Raw genomic sequence first — 18,124 nt, forward strand, 5'->3', positions numbered from 1 at the left:
CTCTCTCTCTGTCCACCTGGGATATGGAGGTAGTGGGTTGATTACAGCACAGACTTAAGCTTTGTTTGAACACCTGCTTGCCTCCTGACTGAGAGAGGGTGCAGAAACTCAGACTCCCATCTCTCTTACTCTCTGTCACTGTTTTTCCCTCCTTGGTGCGGCTACTTCTCCTCCTTTGTCTGAACCTCCTTCTTCTCACTGTCTATTATCTCTGAAAACAGCAATGTATATGTTTGTGGTCCATAGGAGAGCAGCTCCCAAAAAAAATAGCATAATTATTCTTTTCATTGACCATTCAAAGCTGTTGTGGATCTCATTTCTCTCTCTCTTGCTCTCTCTCTCAGTATCATATCCTCCATCATCTCTCCATCTGACTGTTTCTTTGTTTTACAAATACCTGCCCCACACACAGTAAATGGTTTAACTGGCGACATATCGATAGGTTAAATGTGAGTGTACGGTCACAGTGTTGAGCCCCGCCAGGTAAGAAGACAAAGTCGTGTTCAAAGGAGGGCAGGAACGAGAAAGCATGTGAATGGCATTCACCCAGTGTGTGTATTTGTACAGCATGAAAATCCATCAGGGGAGCTTGTTGTGTCAAAAAGTGGCAAAGTGTGGCTCACATATTAATTGAATTAGCTCGACCTTTGATCTAACACAAGGATTAAAGTGTTCGGTAATTGGTTGCCTTAATGGAGTAGTGCAGTACTCTACCTCCATTACACCCCACATGCACAGGATTTCCCTTGTGGCCGTTTTAGCCTGCAATTATCTGTATGTACGTGGGCAGGTAGTGATGGTTGTGGGATCTGGGTGGAGAGGGCAAGGGGGTTGCAGTGGGTTGGTTCTTGCTTGCAATTATGGTTCGGTAGATCAGTTAGTGTGCATGTAGTCAGGTTTGTCCTCAGCCCTGAGACGAGCCCTTCTTCCCTAAACAATTCATTACAAACTGTATCTCCATCTCTGTCAGCCTGTAATATGGGTTCTCCATGTACTCTTTGCAGCGATTGAGTATTTTCCAGCCCCAAGTTCAATGACAGAACATAATACAGTACCGTTCTTACAGACAGTTAATTTCCCAGCTTAATGGATTCGGGGAATCTGTGGGAGTGGTAATGATTTTATTTTCCATCGAGTTGAGGAAGTAATTGTCTAACTCTATCTCTGCAAGCATATATTTTTAAGAAATTCTCGACATTTGCAGTCATAATTCCAAACTTGTTCTACCAAAATTTGTGGCACAATACCGGTATTTTATACACATTGTCTGTTATCTGGTGAGAGGATTGTTTGCAGAAACAGCAACAAGATGACTGCAAGTTTAGTCAAGTACCTTGGAAACGCAGCTCAAGGTATCACAAGCTGAAGGATTGTGGACAGTCCACTTTATCAGGTTGAGGATTAGTAATCTTTTCTGTCTGTCTGTCTGTCTGTCGCTCTTGCTCTCTCTCTCTCTGGCTAATTTACTAGCTGGGTGAATGGCTGATATGAAACTTTGATGATTGGTACTATAAATTGGTGTAAACCAAGTTTTTCTTAAACCAGTGTAGCGGCTCCAATTTTTATTAGCTGTCCTTAGTCTTTTTAAGTCCTTAACCCTACTAACTCTTAACTCTACAATACAATACAAACAACTCTTATTTATCCCGCTAGGGGCAATTTGTTTGGAGAAGCTTGTGAACACAAAACACAGTAACATGCAAGCAAACAATAAGTAGTAACATCCCAGGAAGCTAAATGTGGAATAAAATCTATAAAATCTATAAAAGTACACAATAAGAAACACAATAAGATAAATTTGATAAAGACAAACAATCTGATAAAAAACACTATGGAGCACTTAATAATCAAGTTGCAAACAGGTATGATTGATTTAGAATAACGGTTAGTTTTACAAGCAGGTAAAACATAGCGGCACCCTGATGGCAACAGAGAAAGTTCACTTGCTAGAACAGGTCCAGAAGAAGCCAGAATACTTGCTGCTTTCTGGAGAATTTGTCAGTTGCTAAAAGAATTCAGATCTCTTTGTTTCACTCCAGTGATCTCAGAACAGATTTTAACGATGCTGTTCAGCTGTTTCTGTCGTTTACAGTGAGGCTGTGAAACCAGCGGGTAAAATAAAAACTTAGAAGATTGATTGAAGATTGATAAAAGTGACAGAGGATGACAGGACTGACAGACTAGGAATTCAGTTTACAGAAAAGGTGAATTCTCCGTTCCCCCGGTTTCACAATAGCCTCAGTGTTCACATCAGATTTAAGGTGATCATCGATGATAGTGCCCAAATATTTGATGTAAACATTTCCACACTTTCATTATGTATGATGCACTCTTTGGCTGCATCTCTGTTACGTCTAAAATCAATAATCACTTCCTTGGTTTTAGAAACATTTAAGTCCAAGAAGTTGTTATCACACCAAGAAATAAAATCAGTGAGAGCATTCCCATGGACTGATACTGAACCTTGGAGAAGGGTCAGCAATGCAGTGTCGTCAGAAAATCTGACCAAATATTTGCCCTCCTGAGTACTCCTGCATCCATCAGTGTACATAATAAAAAGTAAGGGCGAAAGTGTGCATCCTTGTGTTGAGCCTGTGGATATAGCTACAGAGTCTGACAGACAGCCATTTACAGACACCCTCTGCTCTGTCAGTCTAGAAGTCCCAAGATCCATAACACAAGCTGGTGAGGCAAATTATAATCACATAGCAACCTATCTATTAAAAGACGTGGCTGCACCATATTGAATGCCGATGAAAAGTCAGCAAACAAAAGCCTGCCATGGGCTTGCAGCTTTTCCAAGTGCTTATACAGGTTATTAAGTATAAGAAATTTTGCATCCTCCACACCTCTCGTTGCCTGGTAAGCAAATTGCAGTGGATCAAGTTTTCCATCCACAGTTAACAAAACAATGTTTTTAACAATTTTCCTCAAGGATTTTCATTATTAATGATGTTTGCGCAACTGGTCTAAAATCATTAAGTTGCCCAGGATTGGTGTTCTTTGGGACAGGTATCACAGTAGAGGAATTTCAGATAGCAGGGATTTGGTTACAATCAAGTGACATCTGGAGGATGTGGTGGAGGACACTGTTAAGCTGGTCAGCACAGTATCGCAATGTGCTCTGGACCCAGGGGCCTTGCTGATGTTTACCCATTTTAAAAGATCTAAAACACATTCCTGACTGATGACAATATCACAGTCAGAAGAGAGAAACTTTCTAAGGCCAGAGATGTTTTCAGAAAAATCACGTTTTTCAAAGCAGGTATAAAAGTCATTACAAATATTTGGGAGATCAGTATCATTTATTCCCCCAATTTTAAAAGGTCTCCTGTCAGTGTTTCTCTGAATGATTGAAGACATAGATTAAATTCCCCTCCAAGCTGCCCGCAGATCATCACTGCTATATTGATGTTCCATCCTATCCATATACATTCTTTTAGCTTTTCTTATCTCATTCCTCACTTCTTTGGTAATTTCCTTCTTTTCCTGGCTAGTCCCTGTATAAAAAATGCATTTCTTCTTGTTTATGACATTTTTAAGTTCTTTAGTGACCAGTGGTTTGTTATTAGGGAAGACTATAGTGTTTTTACAGGGAATATTGGAGTCCACACAGAAGGATATGTTGGAAGAAACCGTTTATGCCAGTTCATTTAAGTCAGAGCAGAAGCTATAGAAGACATCCCAATCTGTAAAATCGAAGCAAACTTGTAAGCTGGCAATGCTGTTTCCCGTCCAGCATTTCACTGTTTTTACTATTTGCTCTCGTCATTTACAGATGGGCTTGTAGATCGGCAGAAGAAGTACACTATTGTGGTAGGATGCTCCAAAGGGAGGGTTAGGCAGAGATCTGGAAGCGCCAGGCACTGAGCCATAGCACAGGTCAATAGTGGAGTTCTTAGCAGTTGCACATTTGACATACTGTTCATGTTTTCAGTGACTTATGTACCTGGCAGTGATTAAAATCTCCTAAAATAAATTTTGTTGCATCGGTTAAAGAGCTTCCAGTCTGTTGGTCACCTCCATGATCAGCTGAGTGGCTGAAGAGATGTTCTCCTGTGGATGAATGTAAACAAAGGTGAAGAAGAGCTGGGGCAACATCCTTAGCAAGTAGAAGGGGCAAAGTGAGATGGACAGCAGATCAAGTTCAGGGGTGCAAATTTTCTCCCAGACGACAAGTGTTACATTCTCATTAATGTAAAAACATACACTGCCTCCAGTGGATTTGTTTGTAATGAGAGGCAACCGATCCATTCGAACAGGGTACCCAAAGCCTCTTATGTGTAGATCCTTGTTGTGATCCACGTGTCCCAGCCACGTCTCGGTAAAAGCCAGCAGGCATATTTCTCTAAAATCATGGTCAGATCTGGCATAAGTCTCTAGTTCATCCATCTTGTTGGAAATGGATTGTACGTTCGAGAGAAGAATAGTTGGGAGCAGTGGGAGCCAGCGTCTGTCGCTTAGTCCATATTTCCGCAGTCTGCGTTGAACTCCTCCCTTCCTCCCTCTCTTCCTCCGGTGCTTTTTGGACAGTGTTCTGCTTATTGCAGCATTTAAGCTGCTGCTTCGTAGCAATCGAGGAATGTATAAAAGATTGTCAATTACTGCCAGTGGTTGAAGGGCAAGGAGTAACTCACCGCTGTAGGTGATCCTGTTGACAGCCTCACCACTGCCATCCTGGAGTCCACAGGTAAATCGGCTTACAAGAGTCCAAAGTGCAGCAAAGACCCCCAAGTGGACTTCCCTCATAATTAAAAACACTTCCACATAAGCCCCAAGGCGACAAAAGTTAAGTTAACTAGTTAAAAAGGTGCACGTTGCACATTAACAGTAGACAAACAATCAGCAGACAAAGCAAACAGTAGATAAGCTCCTCCTGGGTTGCACAAGTAGTGTGAGTGCCCCCTACCAGCAGCTACTCTACTAAGTAAAAAAAACAAAACTCTACTAATTAAAGCTTCACTGGCATGCACTTTCACTTATCCTACAAGTGGCATTCAACAGTCATTACATGTGTAAGAGCAAATTTGGACAGTCAGAAACATTTCACAAATCTGACAATTATTTCCCTTATGCAATTCTTGTAAGAATGAATTTGAAGAGAAAATTACCGGAACGTTGTTGCACGAGGCTGGATGACCCCGTGACGTGATCCCTTCGTGACTAAGCTGCTAAAAGAGCGTGCTGAAGACATAGTTTGTTGGCAGAAATGACACAGCGCCCTTTATCTTATGTACAATCCATCCACATGGCTTCCACGTTTTTCAGGTCAATCATTTTTAAGCTTCATTCATTCGTTTCCCTTTTTTGACACGAGTTTTTTTTTTGTTGCCCCATCCCATTCTCATTTTCATTCACTTTTTTTCTGTCTCCCTATTGTCACCACATGTTTCGATTGGCTTTCAGTAATGTGGAAGGTGTTGATGCAAGATACTTCAAATGATGAATGTTTTTACTCTTTGTCTGCCAGGCGGACCTAAATTACAGTGTACAGGACGACCCAGCGGCTTTCTATGGAGTGACCAGTCAGTACGAGAGCTCAGAGAACATGACCATCACCTGCTCCACCAAGGTCTGCTCCTTTGGCAAGCAGGTTGTTGAGAAAGTGGAGGTGAGGAGTTTTTGGAATATATATGGTCCCATTGAGGGTTTCTCATGTTAAGTTTCTGAGAAGATACTTGTCACTTTATTTTACTGTACACTAATAAGACGTAACAAGCCATGCTTTGTGTCAAATAAGAAAACACTAGAAATAAAACAGTTACACCCTAATTAGACACATATACCTAAATTATGCTGTAATTAGAAACCGCATATAATGCCGTATTAGACCCAAAATATACTAAGACACTATTATACCAAATGATACTCTCCTTTGAAACAAATCACACCCGGTCCCTACTCCACACATCCCTCATATTGCTGATTGTTCTCCAGAGTCCCATGGAGTTTGTGGGTAGTAATATATAGCCTGTACATGCTTCCTTGATGCTCTACTCCCATACCAGTTAAGACTTCAGACCAGTGACGTGGGGTGAGGTCAGTAGGTAGGCAGTGGGCCTTCACAAATCCAGATTACATCCTTTTGTGCTCTCTTAATGTTTTATAACAATCTGATCCATCTTCATTCTTCCAACTGCCACAGAATTCTAGAACATTGTGCTCCCCTGGCTGAACTACACTCCAAATGAAAACCTGAACAAAAATATTGTCAAAGTATATATGAAGTACTTTTTTCTTGTTTTATATGGTTTTTGATAGCTGTGAAATGACTAAGTAACACCATTGCCTCACATCATTACATTACACAGCATTACATCACTGAGTGAAAAAGTTAAATAATGTACTTCAAGTGTTGAATAAAATGTAACACTTTCTAGAGTGGAACACATGGAAAACAATAACGTAAAATAAACCCCAAAATCATAAATCATCAGTAAATTCGCACAATTGGCTGAGAACTATAGGATAGCTATTGTACTGTATTCATGAAGTATTTTGTCTTTTAGTGAAACGTCACATCATAGGACAACATGCTTGCAAAAAGCATGCCATGAGTATGTCCCGATCTGCAGGCTTTCATCAATTCTGCCTCCACCTGTGGTAATTCTGCCATTTTTTTCATGCCGGCCTTTCCCTCAGCTTGTGTGGCACGCTGATCGGCATCATCCTGCAGAATGTTTGCCACCTCAGGCAGAGTTTGTGTTTTTTCTTCTTCTTCTTCCCATCGTGCCGAGTTTGAAACACTTCTTGCACAAAATACACCGAGCCTCGTATACGTTGCCTGGTACCAATTTCAGCCATGCCGCAAAATCTTGGTTGAATAGCTGATTTTCATTGAATGTGCACTTCCCCACGTGGTCCAAGGTACAGCGACATCTAGCTAGCAACAGTGGATCCACTGCTCTAAGCATCCCGGCCACAAACAAAGTACGACTTGTTGGTTCCACTATCCTGATCTGCGTGACATTCATGCGAGAGGCATTCGGTAAATTCTTTTTTAAAAAGTTAGAGTTTTTTTTTAGATTTCAAATCACAATGTCGGGGGGGGGGGTGGATTCATAAAATCCTACTTCCCATGTGTAAGAGTTTTGAAAGATTTATTGAAGACATTTTAATACCAGTTAAAGCCTTATTTTTAGATTGATGAATTCAATACCTTTTAAGACTTTTTAAGGAGCCATGGGAACCTGGGAAATTACTTACCTTGATTTAATGTCATGCAGATCAGGATAGCGGAACCAACAACACAACATCCGAGTCTTGAAAAATCTTAAATCTAACTTGTCTTTAGCTGTAGGAGCCCTGCTTTAGTTTACAGTACAGTTCTGTTGTAATGTGTTGCTAGTTACCCTCTAAGAAAGCCCAGTAAGGGTCTAACAGTGGGAAACAAGATGCAGTGTCCTGGCAGCTTCCGTACTGGATAGTGACATGGCGTTAAGTGGTCTGATATCTTAACTGGTATGGAAGGAGAGCATTGAGGAAGCATGTACTAGGCTATGTATTACTACCTACAAACTTCACGGGACTCTGGAGAATATTCAGGCTATGAGGGACGTGTGAAGTAGCGATGAGATGTGATTGGTTTCAAATTAGAGTATAATTTGGTATAATAGTGTAAGTATAGTATATTTTAGGTCTAATACTGCATTATATGTGGTTTCTAATTACAGCATAATTTAGGTGTATGGTGTCTAGTTAGGGTATAACTTTGTGTACTGTTTAATAAAGAACATATTTATAGATTTTGTCTAATTTCATACAAAATACGGCTTATTACGTCTTGTTATTGTACCGTAAAATGAAGTGCGACCAAGATACTTTAAGATAGTCTGTTGGTTTGGCATCAAAAGCTTCAAGTAAGGGAATACTTACACGATTAAGAGTTTAAGTAAACTGACCTGTCTTTCCCAACCCCTTCGTTCCTTTCACTGTCTTCTCTCTCTCTCTTTCTCTCGCTGTCTCGCTCTCTTACACTCTCTTAGACGGAATACGCAAGGTTTGAAAACGGCCGCTTTGTCTACAGGATCAGTCGCTCTCCGATGTGCGAATACATGATCAACTTCATCCACAAGCTTAAACACCTGCCTGAGAAGTACATGATGAACAGTGTGCTGGAGAACTTCACTATACTGCTGGTGAGAATAACTATATATACACACACATACATATAAACACACACACACAAAACCCCTGGTCAGAAAAAGTTGGGACGGTATGTTAAATTGAAATTAAAGCTGAAAACAGTGATTTGTAAATTATCTTTGACCCCGTACCATAGGCCGCGGAACTGGTATGGCCAGTAGGGCCATGGCCATACCTACTTGGTGTACATCAAACATAAACGTATAAAAATTCAAATTGCAAAGACGTTACATTCTTAATGTATTGCACTTTTGCGCGCTTCCCGGGCTAATTTCCACTAGCTGTAAGCCTACGTACAGTACGTAGCCTATCACAAGCAACAAACTCCGTTTCCTAATGATTGATTGGTTATTTGTGTCATGTGAGCTTAGCATCACACGGACGTGAATTTCACAGAACAAAATACCAGCGCTCTATGTAAGTAGACTAACTGCTAGTGTGTTCGCTAAACTTTAAGCAATAGTAACGTTAAAATGAATGATGAAGCATCGAAAAATAACTGATTTCCTCGGGTCAAAGTTAACCAAGGTAGCTGAGACAACCACCGTCACTCCAGCCCACAATGAGCCCTCTGAGGAACCAGAAGTAGAATTTCTAACTGTCGCTGCTCCAACTAGCCCCTCTGCCGCCGCTACCCTCAACGTTGTGGGCCTATTGCCAGATGTACACAGGCTGTTGAAATTGTTTTATACAATTCCCGTGTCAACTGTCAACTGCCAGCGCTGAGAGGTCTTTCTCAACCCTTCGTCGTATGAAGACTTATCTCAGGTCAACAATGACTCAAAGGAGACTCAATGACTTGATGTGCAGCCACACACACAGGGATGCTTTGGCCAATGTGGATGGTCTTGCCATTGCCAGTGACGTCATCCAGCACAACGAGAGATGGAGGAACTTCTCTGGGAACGTTTAAGACGGGGTGGTGAGCGTTGACATTTTTTAATCCTATGCAACTGGACTTTACGTGTCAAATGATTTATACTTTCTAATCATACTGATTATACTATTTGATTGTGACTCAAGTGTAGGCTATAATCAGGACAAATAAAAACGGCAATAATAAATAATGATAAATAAAGTTATGCGTTACGAGTGTGGCTTGGGGGGGGGGGCGTCACGTCATTCTTGGCCCTATCCATTCGAAATGCGTTCCGCGGCCTATGCCCCATACTACATTGCAAACAATACAACAGTCCAACCTTGGGGGTCGTCCTGGGTCGTCCTCTGTGTGGAGTTTGCATGTTCTCCCCGTGTCTGTGTGGGTTTCCTCCGGGGGCTCTGGTTTCCTCCCACAGTCCAAAGACATGTAGGTCAGGTGAATCGGTCATACTGAATTGTTCCTAGGGTGTGTGTGTGTGTGTGTGTGTGTGTGTGTGTGTGTGTGTGTGTGTGTGTGTGTGTGTGTGTGTGTGCGCGTGCGCGCGTGCCCTGTGATGGCCTGGTGGCTTGTCCAGGGTGTCTATGCGCCTGCTGCCCAATGACTGCTGGGATAGATTCCATTATCCCCCTGCGACCCTGAGAGCAGGATAAGCGGTTCGGATAATGGATTGCTGGATGGATATATATATATATATATATATATATATATATATATATATATATATATATATATATATATATATATATATATATATATATATATATATACACTCACCGGCCACTTTATTAGGCACACCTGTCCAACTGCTCGTTAACGCAAATTTCTAATCAGCCAATCACATGGCAGCAACTCAATGCATTTAGGCATGTAGACATGGTCAAGACGATCTGCTGCAGTTCAAACCGAGCATCAGAAAAGGGGAAGAAAGGTGATTTAAGTGACTTTGAACGTGGCATGGTTGTTGGTGCCAGACGGGCTGGTCTGAGTATTTCAGAAACTGCTGATCTACTGGGATTTTCACACACAACCATCTCTAGGGTTTACAGAGAATGGTCCGAAAAAGAGAAAATATCCAGTGAGCGGCAGTTCTGTGGGCGAAAATACCTTGTTGATGCCAGAGGTCAGAGGAGAATGGCCAGACTAGTTCGAGCTGATAGAAAGGCAACAGTAACTCAAATAACCACTCATTACAACCAAGGTATGCAGAAGAGCATCTCTGAACGCACAACACGTCGAACCTTGAGGCAGATGGGCTACAGCAGCAGAAGACCACACCGGGTGCCACTCCTGTCAGCTAAGAACAGGAAACTGAGGCTACAATTCGCACAGGCTCACCAAAATTGGACAATAGAAGATTGAAAAAACGTTGCCTGGTCTGATGAGTCTCGATTTCTGCTGCGACATTCGGATGGTAGGGTCAGAATTTGGCGTCAACAACATGAAAGCATGGATCCATCCTGCCTTGTATCAACGGTTCAGGCTGGTGGTGGTGGTGTAATGGTGTGGGGGATATTTTCTTGGCACACTTTGGGCCCCTTAGTACCAATTGAGCATCGTGTCAACGCCACAGCCTACCTGAGTATTGTTGCTGACCATGTCCATCCCTTTATGACCACAGTGTTCCCATCTTCTGATGGCTACTTCCAGCAGGATAACGCGCCATGTCATAAAGCTCAAATCATCTCAGACTGGTTTCTTGAACATGACAATGAGTTCACTGTACTCAAATGGCCTCCACAGTCACCAGATCTCAATCCAATAGAGCACCTTTGGGATGTGGTGGACCGGGAGATTCGCATCATGGATGTGCAGCTGACAAATCTGCAGCAACTGCGTGATGCTATCATGTCAATATGGACCAAACTGTCTGAGGAATGTTTCCAGTACCTTGTTGAATCTATGCCACGAAGGATTAAGACAGTTCTGAAGGCAAAAGGGGGTCCAACCCGGTACTAGCAAGGTGTACCTTATAAAGTGGCCAGTGAGTGTGTATATATATATATATATATATATATAAATTCCAATGAAGTTGGGACGTTGTGTAAAACGTAAATAAAAACAGAATACAATGATTTGCAAATCCTTTTCGACCTATATTCAATTGCATACACTACAAAGACAAGATATTTAATGTTCAAACTGATAAACTTCGTTGTTTTTTTTGCAAATATTCACTCATTTTGAATTTGATGCCTGCAACATGTTCCAAAAAGGCTAGGACAGGGGCATGTTTACCACTGTGTTACATCACCTTTCCTTTTAACAACTCTCAATAAGCGTTTGGGAACTGAAGACACTAATTGTTGAAGCGTTGTAGGTGGAATTCTTTCCCATTCTTGCTTGATGTACGACTTCAGTTGCTCAACAGTCCGGGGTCTCCGTTGTCGTATTTTGCGCTTCATAATGCGCCACACATTTTCAATGGGAGACAGGTCCGGACTGCAGGCAGGCCAGTCTAGTACCCACACTCTTTTACTACGAAGCCACGCTGTTGTAACATGTGCAGAATGTGGCTTGGCATTGTCTTGCTGAAATAAGCAGGGATGTCCCTGAAAAAGATGTCGTTTGGATGGCAGCATATGTTGCTCCAAAACCTGTATGTACCTTTCAGCATTAATGGTGCCTTCACAGATGTGCAAGCTACCCATAATGCCATGGGCACTAACACACCCCCATACCATCACAGATGCTGGCTTTTGGACTTTGCGCTGATAACAATCTGGATGGTCCTTTTCCTCTTTAGCCCGGAGGACACGACGTCCATGATTTCCAAAAACAATTTGAAATGTGGACTCATCAGACCACAGCACACTTTTCCACTTTGCGTCAGTCCATCTCAGATGAGCTCGGGCCCAGAGAAGCTGGCGGCGTTTCTGGGTGTTGTTGATATATGGCTTTCGCTTTGCATGGTAGAGTTTTAACTTGCACTTGTAGATGTAGCGACGAACTGTGTTAACTGATGATGGTTTTCCCAAGTGTTCCTGAGCCCACGTGGTAATGTCCTTTACAGAATGACGTCGGTTTTTAATACAGTGCCGCCTGAGGGATCGAAGGTCACGGGCGTTCAATTTTGGTTTTCAGCCTTGCCGTTTACGTGCAGAGATTTCTCCAGGTTCTCTGAATCTTTTTTTAATTTTTTTTTATTTATTTCTGATTTCTCCCAATTTAGTGGCCAATCAATCCCTATTTTTTAGTTCAAACACCCACCCTCGTACTGCATGCGTTCGCCAACTGCGGCTCTCCGGCCAGCAGTCTCGAAGGAGACGCCTCCCCACTTTCGTGACAAGGCGAATCCAGGCCGAACCACTGCTTTTTCCGACACACACAGACGCATTCACGTGACGAACACAAGCCGACTCCGCCCCCCTCCCCAAGACAGTGTTGCCAATTATTGCTCCTTCGTCGAGTCCAGCCATAGTCGGATCTGACAAGACCAAGGTGCGAACCCCGGTCCCTGGTGGGCAACTGCATCGACTCAAAGCCGACGCTTATACCGCTACACCACCGCAGACCTTCTCTGAATCTTTTGATGATATTATGGACTGTAGATGATGAAATCCCTAAATTCCTTGCAGTTGTACATTGAGAGACGTTGTTCTTAAACTGTTGGACTATTTGCTCACGCAGTTGTTCACAAAGTGTTGACCCTCACCCCATCCTTGCTTGTGAACGACTGAGCCTTTTGGGGATGCTCCTTTTATACCCAATCATGACACTCACCTGTTTCCAATTAACCTGTTCACCTGTGGAATGTTCCAAACAGGTGTTTTTTGAGCATTCCTCAACTTTCCCAGTCTTTTGTTGCCCCTGTCCCAGCTTCTTTGGAACGTGTTGCAGGCATCAAATTCAAAATGAGTGAATACTTGCAAAAAACAATAACGTTTATCAGTTTGAACATTAAGTATCTTGTCTTTGTAGTGTATTCAATTGAATATAGGTCGAAAAGGATTTGCAAATCATTGTATTCTGTTTCTATTCACGTTTTACACAACGTCCCAACTTTATTGGAATTCGGGTTTGTATATATATAAGCAGTTGCTTATCCAGGTGTCCATACAGGATGTTGAACTTGTTGACTTGATGTGTGCACTTGTATTGCTTGTGTCTAGTTGTGTTGTTGTTTTGCATGTATGGTGAACTTAAATTTCCCATGTGTTCTTTATCTGTGTGTTGTGCAAAAAGGTGGTGAGCAACAGAGACACTCAAGAGACCCTGCTATGTATGGCGTGTGTGTTCGAGGTATCCAACAACGAGCACGGAGCCCAGCATCACATCTATCGGCTCATCAAAGAATAACACACACACACACACACACACACACACACACACACACACACACACGCACACTTTACTAGTTGATAAATTGAAAAATATTGTAGGTACTTGATCAAACAATGTCTAAATGATGAATAATTTGAGCAAAACTACACAAGACACAATGGCTGCATATTCACCTCCCCATTTGTGCTAACACTGGAGCTCGAACGGTGAATATCGATGTCGGGACACTAGCGAAATATTCCGCTGTACCACCCGAGTTCCTGAGATCAATTTTTAATGAGCTACCAAATGTCACGGTGACAGTGCAGCCCCTGAACACACTGCATATTTATGTTTTAACCGGGCTGGCATTCCCAAAAGCATCCTCGTATCGATACGATCCGTTTACCTGGGTCACCCAACCGGCTCGGTGGTGGTCCTTTCTCACGGGACATACACACTTCATTTACCATTGACGTTTTGTTCTCCTATTCATTTCCATTTCAATTTTTATTTTGCTGTTCTGAGAGAGTAGTACTGTCACACGCTTTAGGGAAACTCAACCCCGCCAACACACACATACACACACACATACAGATACATAAACAATTACAGAAGTGTGTGTTATTACAAGGTATTGAAGGACACTGAAGTTCAGACCCTGTGTATACTCAATAAACAGACAAGGCAGTTGCTGCTGAGTAGTTATTGGTGGTCCTGATGTGGAGGAAATACTAGAACATTCTGCAGCACCGTGCTGATTGGGTAATAGCGAGAGCTGCAAATAAGACCTGGCTTTGTACAGATCCTAATCGCATAGTCAAGATGTGTGAGCCTCCTCTTACACAAAAATGAGGTTTATTCCAAAGAAAAGTAAATTAACCGGTTTTTTTGTACGTTTCTTAAAATTCTACCATATAAACTTGAAAATTGATTCTTGAGAGGAGCATATATATTTTAATTCTATGGATTTAAAATGATGTCGATAAGACACTATAAGATTTAATGATTCAGGTACATTTAAAGCAACGGGCGAGTCCTCACCTCTGTTGTGGTCAAAGTAAGTCTATACCATGTCGAATACCGATCCACAATAAATACACCTTCATCCTAATGGAAATCACTGTGATGAACTGTAAAAAATAACACAACGACAATTACCATTTGTGTGGTGTACAAGAGAAATAAACATCCAGAATGGATACAGCCCAAATCAAACTAGCTAGTTTGAAGTTCAGCATATCCATATTGAACAATGTACTTAAATATGAACATACCAGGAAGCACCATCACAGCCGTTAAACACCGGGACGTTGCTTTTTAACTAGCTTGGTATATGTGAAGTCATCATAAAACTCTTGAGTCTATGATTCGTTTTTAGACATTAGCTGTATGAAGGAAGACTTCTGGCTCGTGATTACATTCCAACATATGAAAATATAGATTATGTTAAAACGGTTGAAGACAGTTCCCTCTAATTGGTCAGTAGCAGTAGTTTCTACCCAGGGACAAATATTGGCATGAAACGACTGTCAGTTATCACTTAATTTTGCCTATCATATGCCAAAAACCTTATCTACAAAGTGCATGGGGTGGCGATTGGTCAGATGTGCTGCCATGCCCCATAGCATGAAGTGCCTTGGCTGGGAGCAGCTGTAGTCATTCAGGGTTTTTAAAATCCTGGGAATTTAAAATTTTCGTTTTGAATAGGTTCTTTTCCGGACTTTGAAAATTTAGAAAGTTTTCAATTGAGGTGCAACGAAGAACATTTCGGGAATCGGTTCACAACATAACATCGTGCCAATTGGCTACGTGTTCCCCGGTTTATCATTTCAGTCCAGTCGCCTTGAACCGCTGCAGGCAGCATTTACCTGCAGGCAGCGTTTACCTGCAGCTGAACACACACAAGCCATTGATGCTGTCCGTGTGGGGAACTGCACGCTTCTCCACATGGACACAACGGTGTGTTTAGATGGGGTCATGATGTTTGAAATGAACACACAATGCATATCTTTAAAGTCATTAAATTAGCAGCCAAGAATATCCTGGTGAATAGAACTAGCCTTGTCAACTGAGCTTTGCACGCACACTTTTTAAAATTATGAATTGCACGCTACCAACTTCTTGTTCATTGCTGTAGAATAATTCAGATAGGTTAGAGATCTTAGAGAATGGATTTTCAAGCATACAAACTTACCGTCATTTGATAAGAGCTTGGCTTTTGTCCTGATGCTGAAGTAGCTTTCATGTTCTATGAAAAGCAATACTGTTTTGCACCCGGTATACTCCTACGCCAAACAGAATGGATGCCTTGACCGAGCACAACTCAGCCCGACTATGGGCAGCTGTCATGGGGATTCAAATTCCTCTTGTTCTCGCAATTAGACACGAAAGTTGCTTGCAAACTTTGTTAATCAACTGTACTCCGAATTGGAAAAGCTACATATTAATTAAAGGGCCCCAAACCTTCCTGAGTGCCACAAGCGGAATACTGGGTGGATGTTTGTTACCTTCCTTGCAGCTCAGCATGAGACAGATAGTGCCATCTGACTCTGATGTGACACTGCTGACACGTGTGTGTGAGATATGTGACAGTTGTGGAAAACTGAAATTCTGCTGACTGTGACAACATGCGGTATCCAGCGGGTAAAGTCCCACCGATGAAAAAGCTACACGATTCTTCTGTGGTTAGATGACCGCCGTACGCCATGTGTGTCCACACGATACGTTTCATCACCGCATGTGCTTTTTGAATTATTTGAAACTTCTCTTGAAGTTTCTTGGAATGAACTTCAGCCCAGAGGCCACAGCCCAGCCAAACGATTGATTACGATAGGCTTGCTACCTTTAATTTAAAGGTGCTTTATCTGTTAAGTGGGGGGTAAGCTTCCTAAGGCGGTGGGCCCTTTCGCTAACAAAGTAAGATCATTGTTCAATTTCGACCAAGTCATCTACAAGTAGTGACTTCATTCCAGGAAAAATTCCCCCAAGAAATCCCATCTGTATTACTCCTCCCACCCCGTTTGCTCCCCTGGGTGATTCACAGTAATAATTGGCCTAACAGGAACAAGTAAAGGGCTTGTTCTTATGTGTGATGACTACTGGGGTTCAAGAGTACATGTGCCAACATTCCCTTTCCAAGCTGTGTGGACACCTCTTGTCACGACATCATGGTCACCAGACTTGTTGGTTCTCTGCATCTGTCTCTCATCACACATGGACCTCGGCTGAGTGATGATGTCACAGTGAGCAGGCCCCGTGCAGCTGCCTGCAGGACGCGCTGCTCTGCAACGCCACACACTGTGGTTTGGGGTCATGCTTCACTGCTGATATCCGGAGATCACAGCTGTTAAAAATATGAAGGCGCTCATATTAAGTTGTGCATTCTCCGAATATTTCTACGGCACAGAACACCAACTAACGTCAAAAAGCAGTTCACATGCCATGACTTAACAGGTTGATCTGGAATCTGTGATCGTCTTAACCAAATGATTAAACGAGTCATCGTCTCTCTTGTCAATATTGTTTTGTACATGCAAGTTTAATGTATATCTTCTTCTAGAACCCACACGTGGCACATTATATGAAACCTGTGTGTAATCAATTCCAAAATGGCCTTTAATATTTTTTGCTCTTGTGCGTTCGCAGACCTCTCCGTGCGCAAATGGACTTTTGATAAGGTGCTTTGTATAAAGGTGACAATAACGTTTGGTACAGATGTTGTGTATATCTTTCATATTCTAATGTTTATCCTATTTTTCAAAGAGAATACATTTAGGAAAGTCAGAACCTTAGTAACGTTTGACTGTTGGTACTGCACAGGGTCTGATCTTCAGTTTGTAATTTTTTGTTTCCCTCATGGCTAAAAGTATAATGTTAGATATTTTCTAGCTTTGTAGACACTTTGTACTGTACGCATACGCTCTTCAGTTTAAATAAATGGTTATTACCAGCCTGTTGTCCTCGTGTCTTCGTGCTTATTGATCCATCAACATTATTAAAAGTTCTACGAGTGTGATCTGTCGATGGATTTGCCCTGAACACAAAGTTGCATCAGTTCATCTGGACACAACGTTTATTGGCACATTCTGTCAATAAACATTGTATCCAGATGAACTGATTCAACCTTCTTGGATTTTCCTACCTGGATTATTGAGCACGCAACCAAGTTGTCGTTACTGTATTACTCTTACTGAACACTAGGGGGCAATGTACTCAAAGAATTGATAAATGCCTTTGTGTCGTGTGGAAATGCAGCCTGTCATACGCGTGTACATGCAGCTGTATCACGACTGAGTGTGATAAACTTTTATGGAATTGAAACATTTTACATTAATTAGTTATAATGCGTCACTCTTTTTCCATAATGGCTTTTCAGACACTTGTAAAAGTTGACTCGTGGTCTTAGACCAGCTAGAGGCCGGCTTTTGTAACAAATCATCCTCATTCCATTGACTGCCAATGATGAACGATGGAGGAGAGTGATTGATTGATTGGGTGTCAAACTTTATCTTGCAGTTGATGTGTTGATCACACGGAGAAGAGCTCCGTTCCTGGTCAGGTGTGTTACCGGAAGCACCACGCCATTGACAGCTAGTAGTAAGAACACAAGTCTGACAGAGTAAATAAGATCTAACGTAAAAGAAAAAAAATCAGTCTTTTACCAGCTGTACCAGTCGGTCAGTCCTCCTCACCTGAAGCCATGTGTGTGCATGCCTGCACATCAAATGTGATGCGTGTGGATGCATGGACAGATGTCGGTCTGGGCGTGTGCGCTGAATGTGCATCATTACAATGTGAGAATTTCTCTGAGTACGTCTGCAGAATTTGAGGTGACAG

At 42.0% G+C, this 18,124-nt stretch overlaps 1 protein-coding gene across 1 annotated transcript in view; it reads left to right on the forward strand.

Annotated features, from left to right (window-relative positions):
• LOC130113853 (transcriptional enhancer factor TEF-1-like) overlaps positions 1 to 17,237 on the forward strand; it is a 59,751-nt gene extending 42,514 nt beyond the window's left edge. The window contains exons 10-12 of the mRNA XM_056281530.1: positions 5,471 to 5,611; positions 7,986 to 8,138; positions 13,208 to 17,237. Of these exons, the coding sequence (XP_056137505.1) occupies positions 5,471 to 5,611; positions 7,986 to 8,138; positions 13,208 to 13,321 (408 nt within the window). The 3' untranslated portion in view covers positions 13,322 to 17,237. The remainder of the gene's footprint in view (positions 1 to 5,470; positions 5,612 to 7,985; positions 8,139 to 13,207) is intronic.
• The last annotated feature ends 887 nt before the right edge of the window (positions 17,238 to 18,124 follow it).

Source organism: Lampris incognitus, chromosome 6, assembly GCF_029633865.1.
Source record: "Lampris incognitus isolate fLamInc1 chromosome 6, fLamInc1.hap2, whole genome shotgun sequence".
Taxonomy (NCBI): domain Eukaryota; kingdom Metazoa; phylum Chordata; class Actinopteri; order Lampriformes; family Lampridae; genus Lampris; species Lampris incognitus.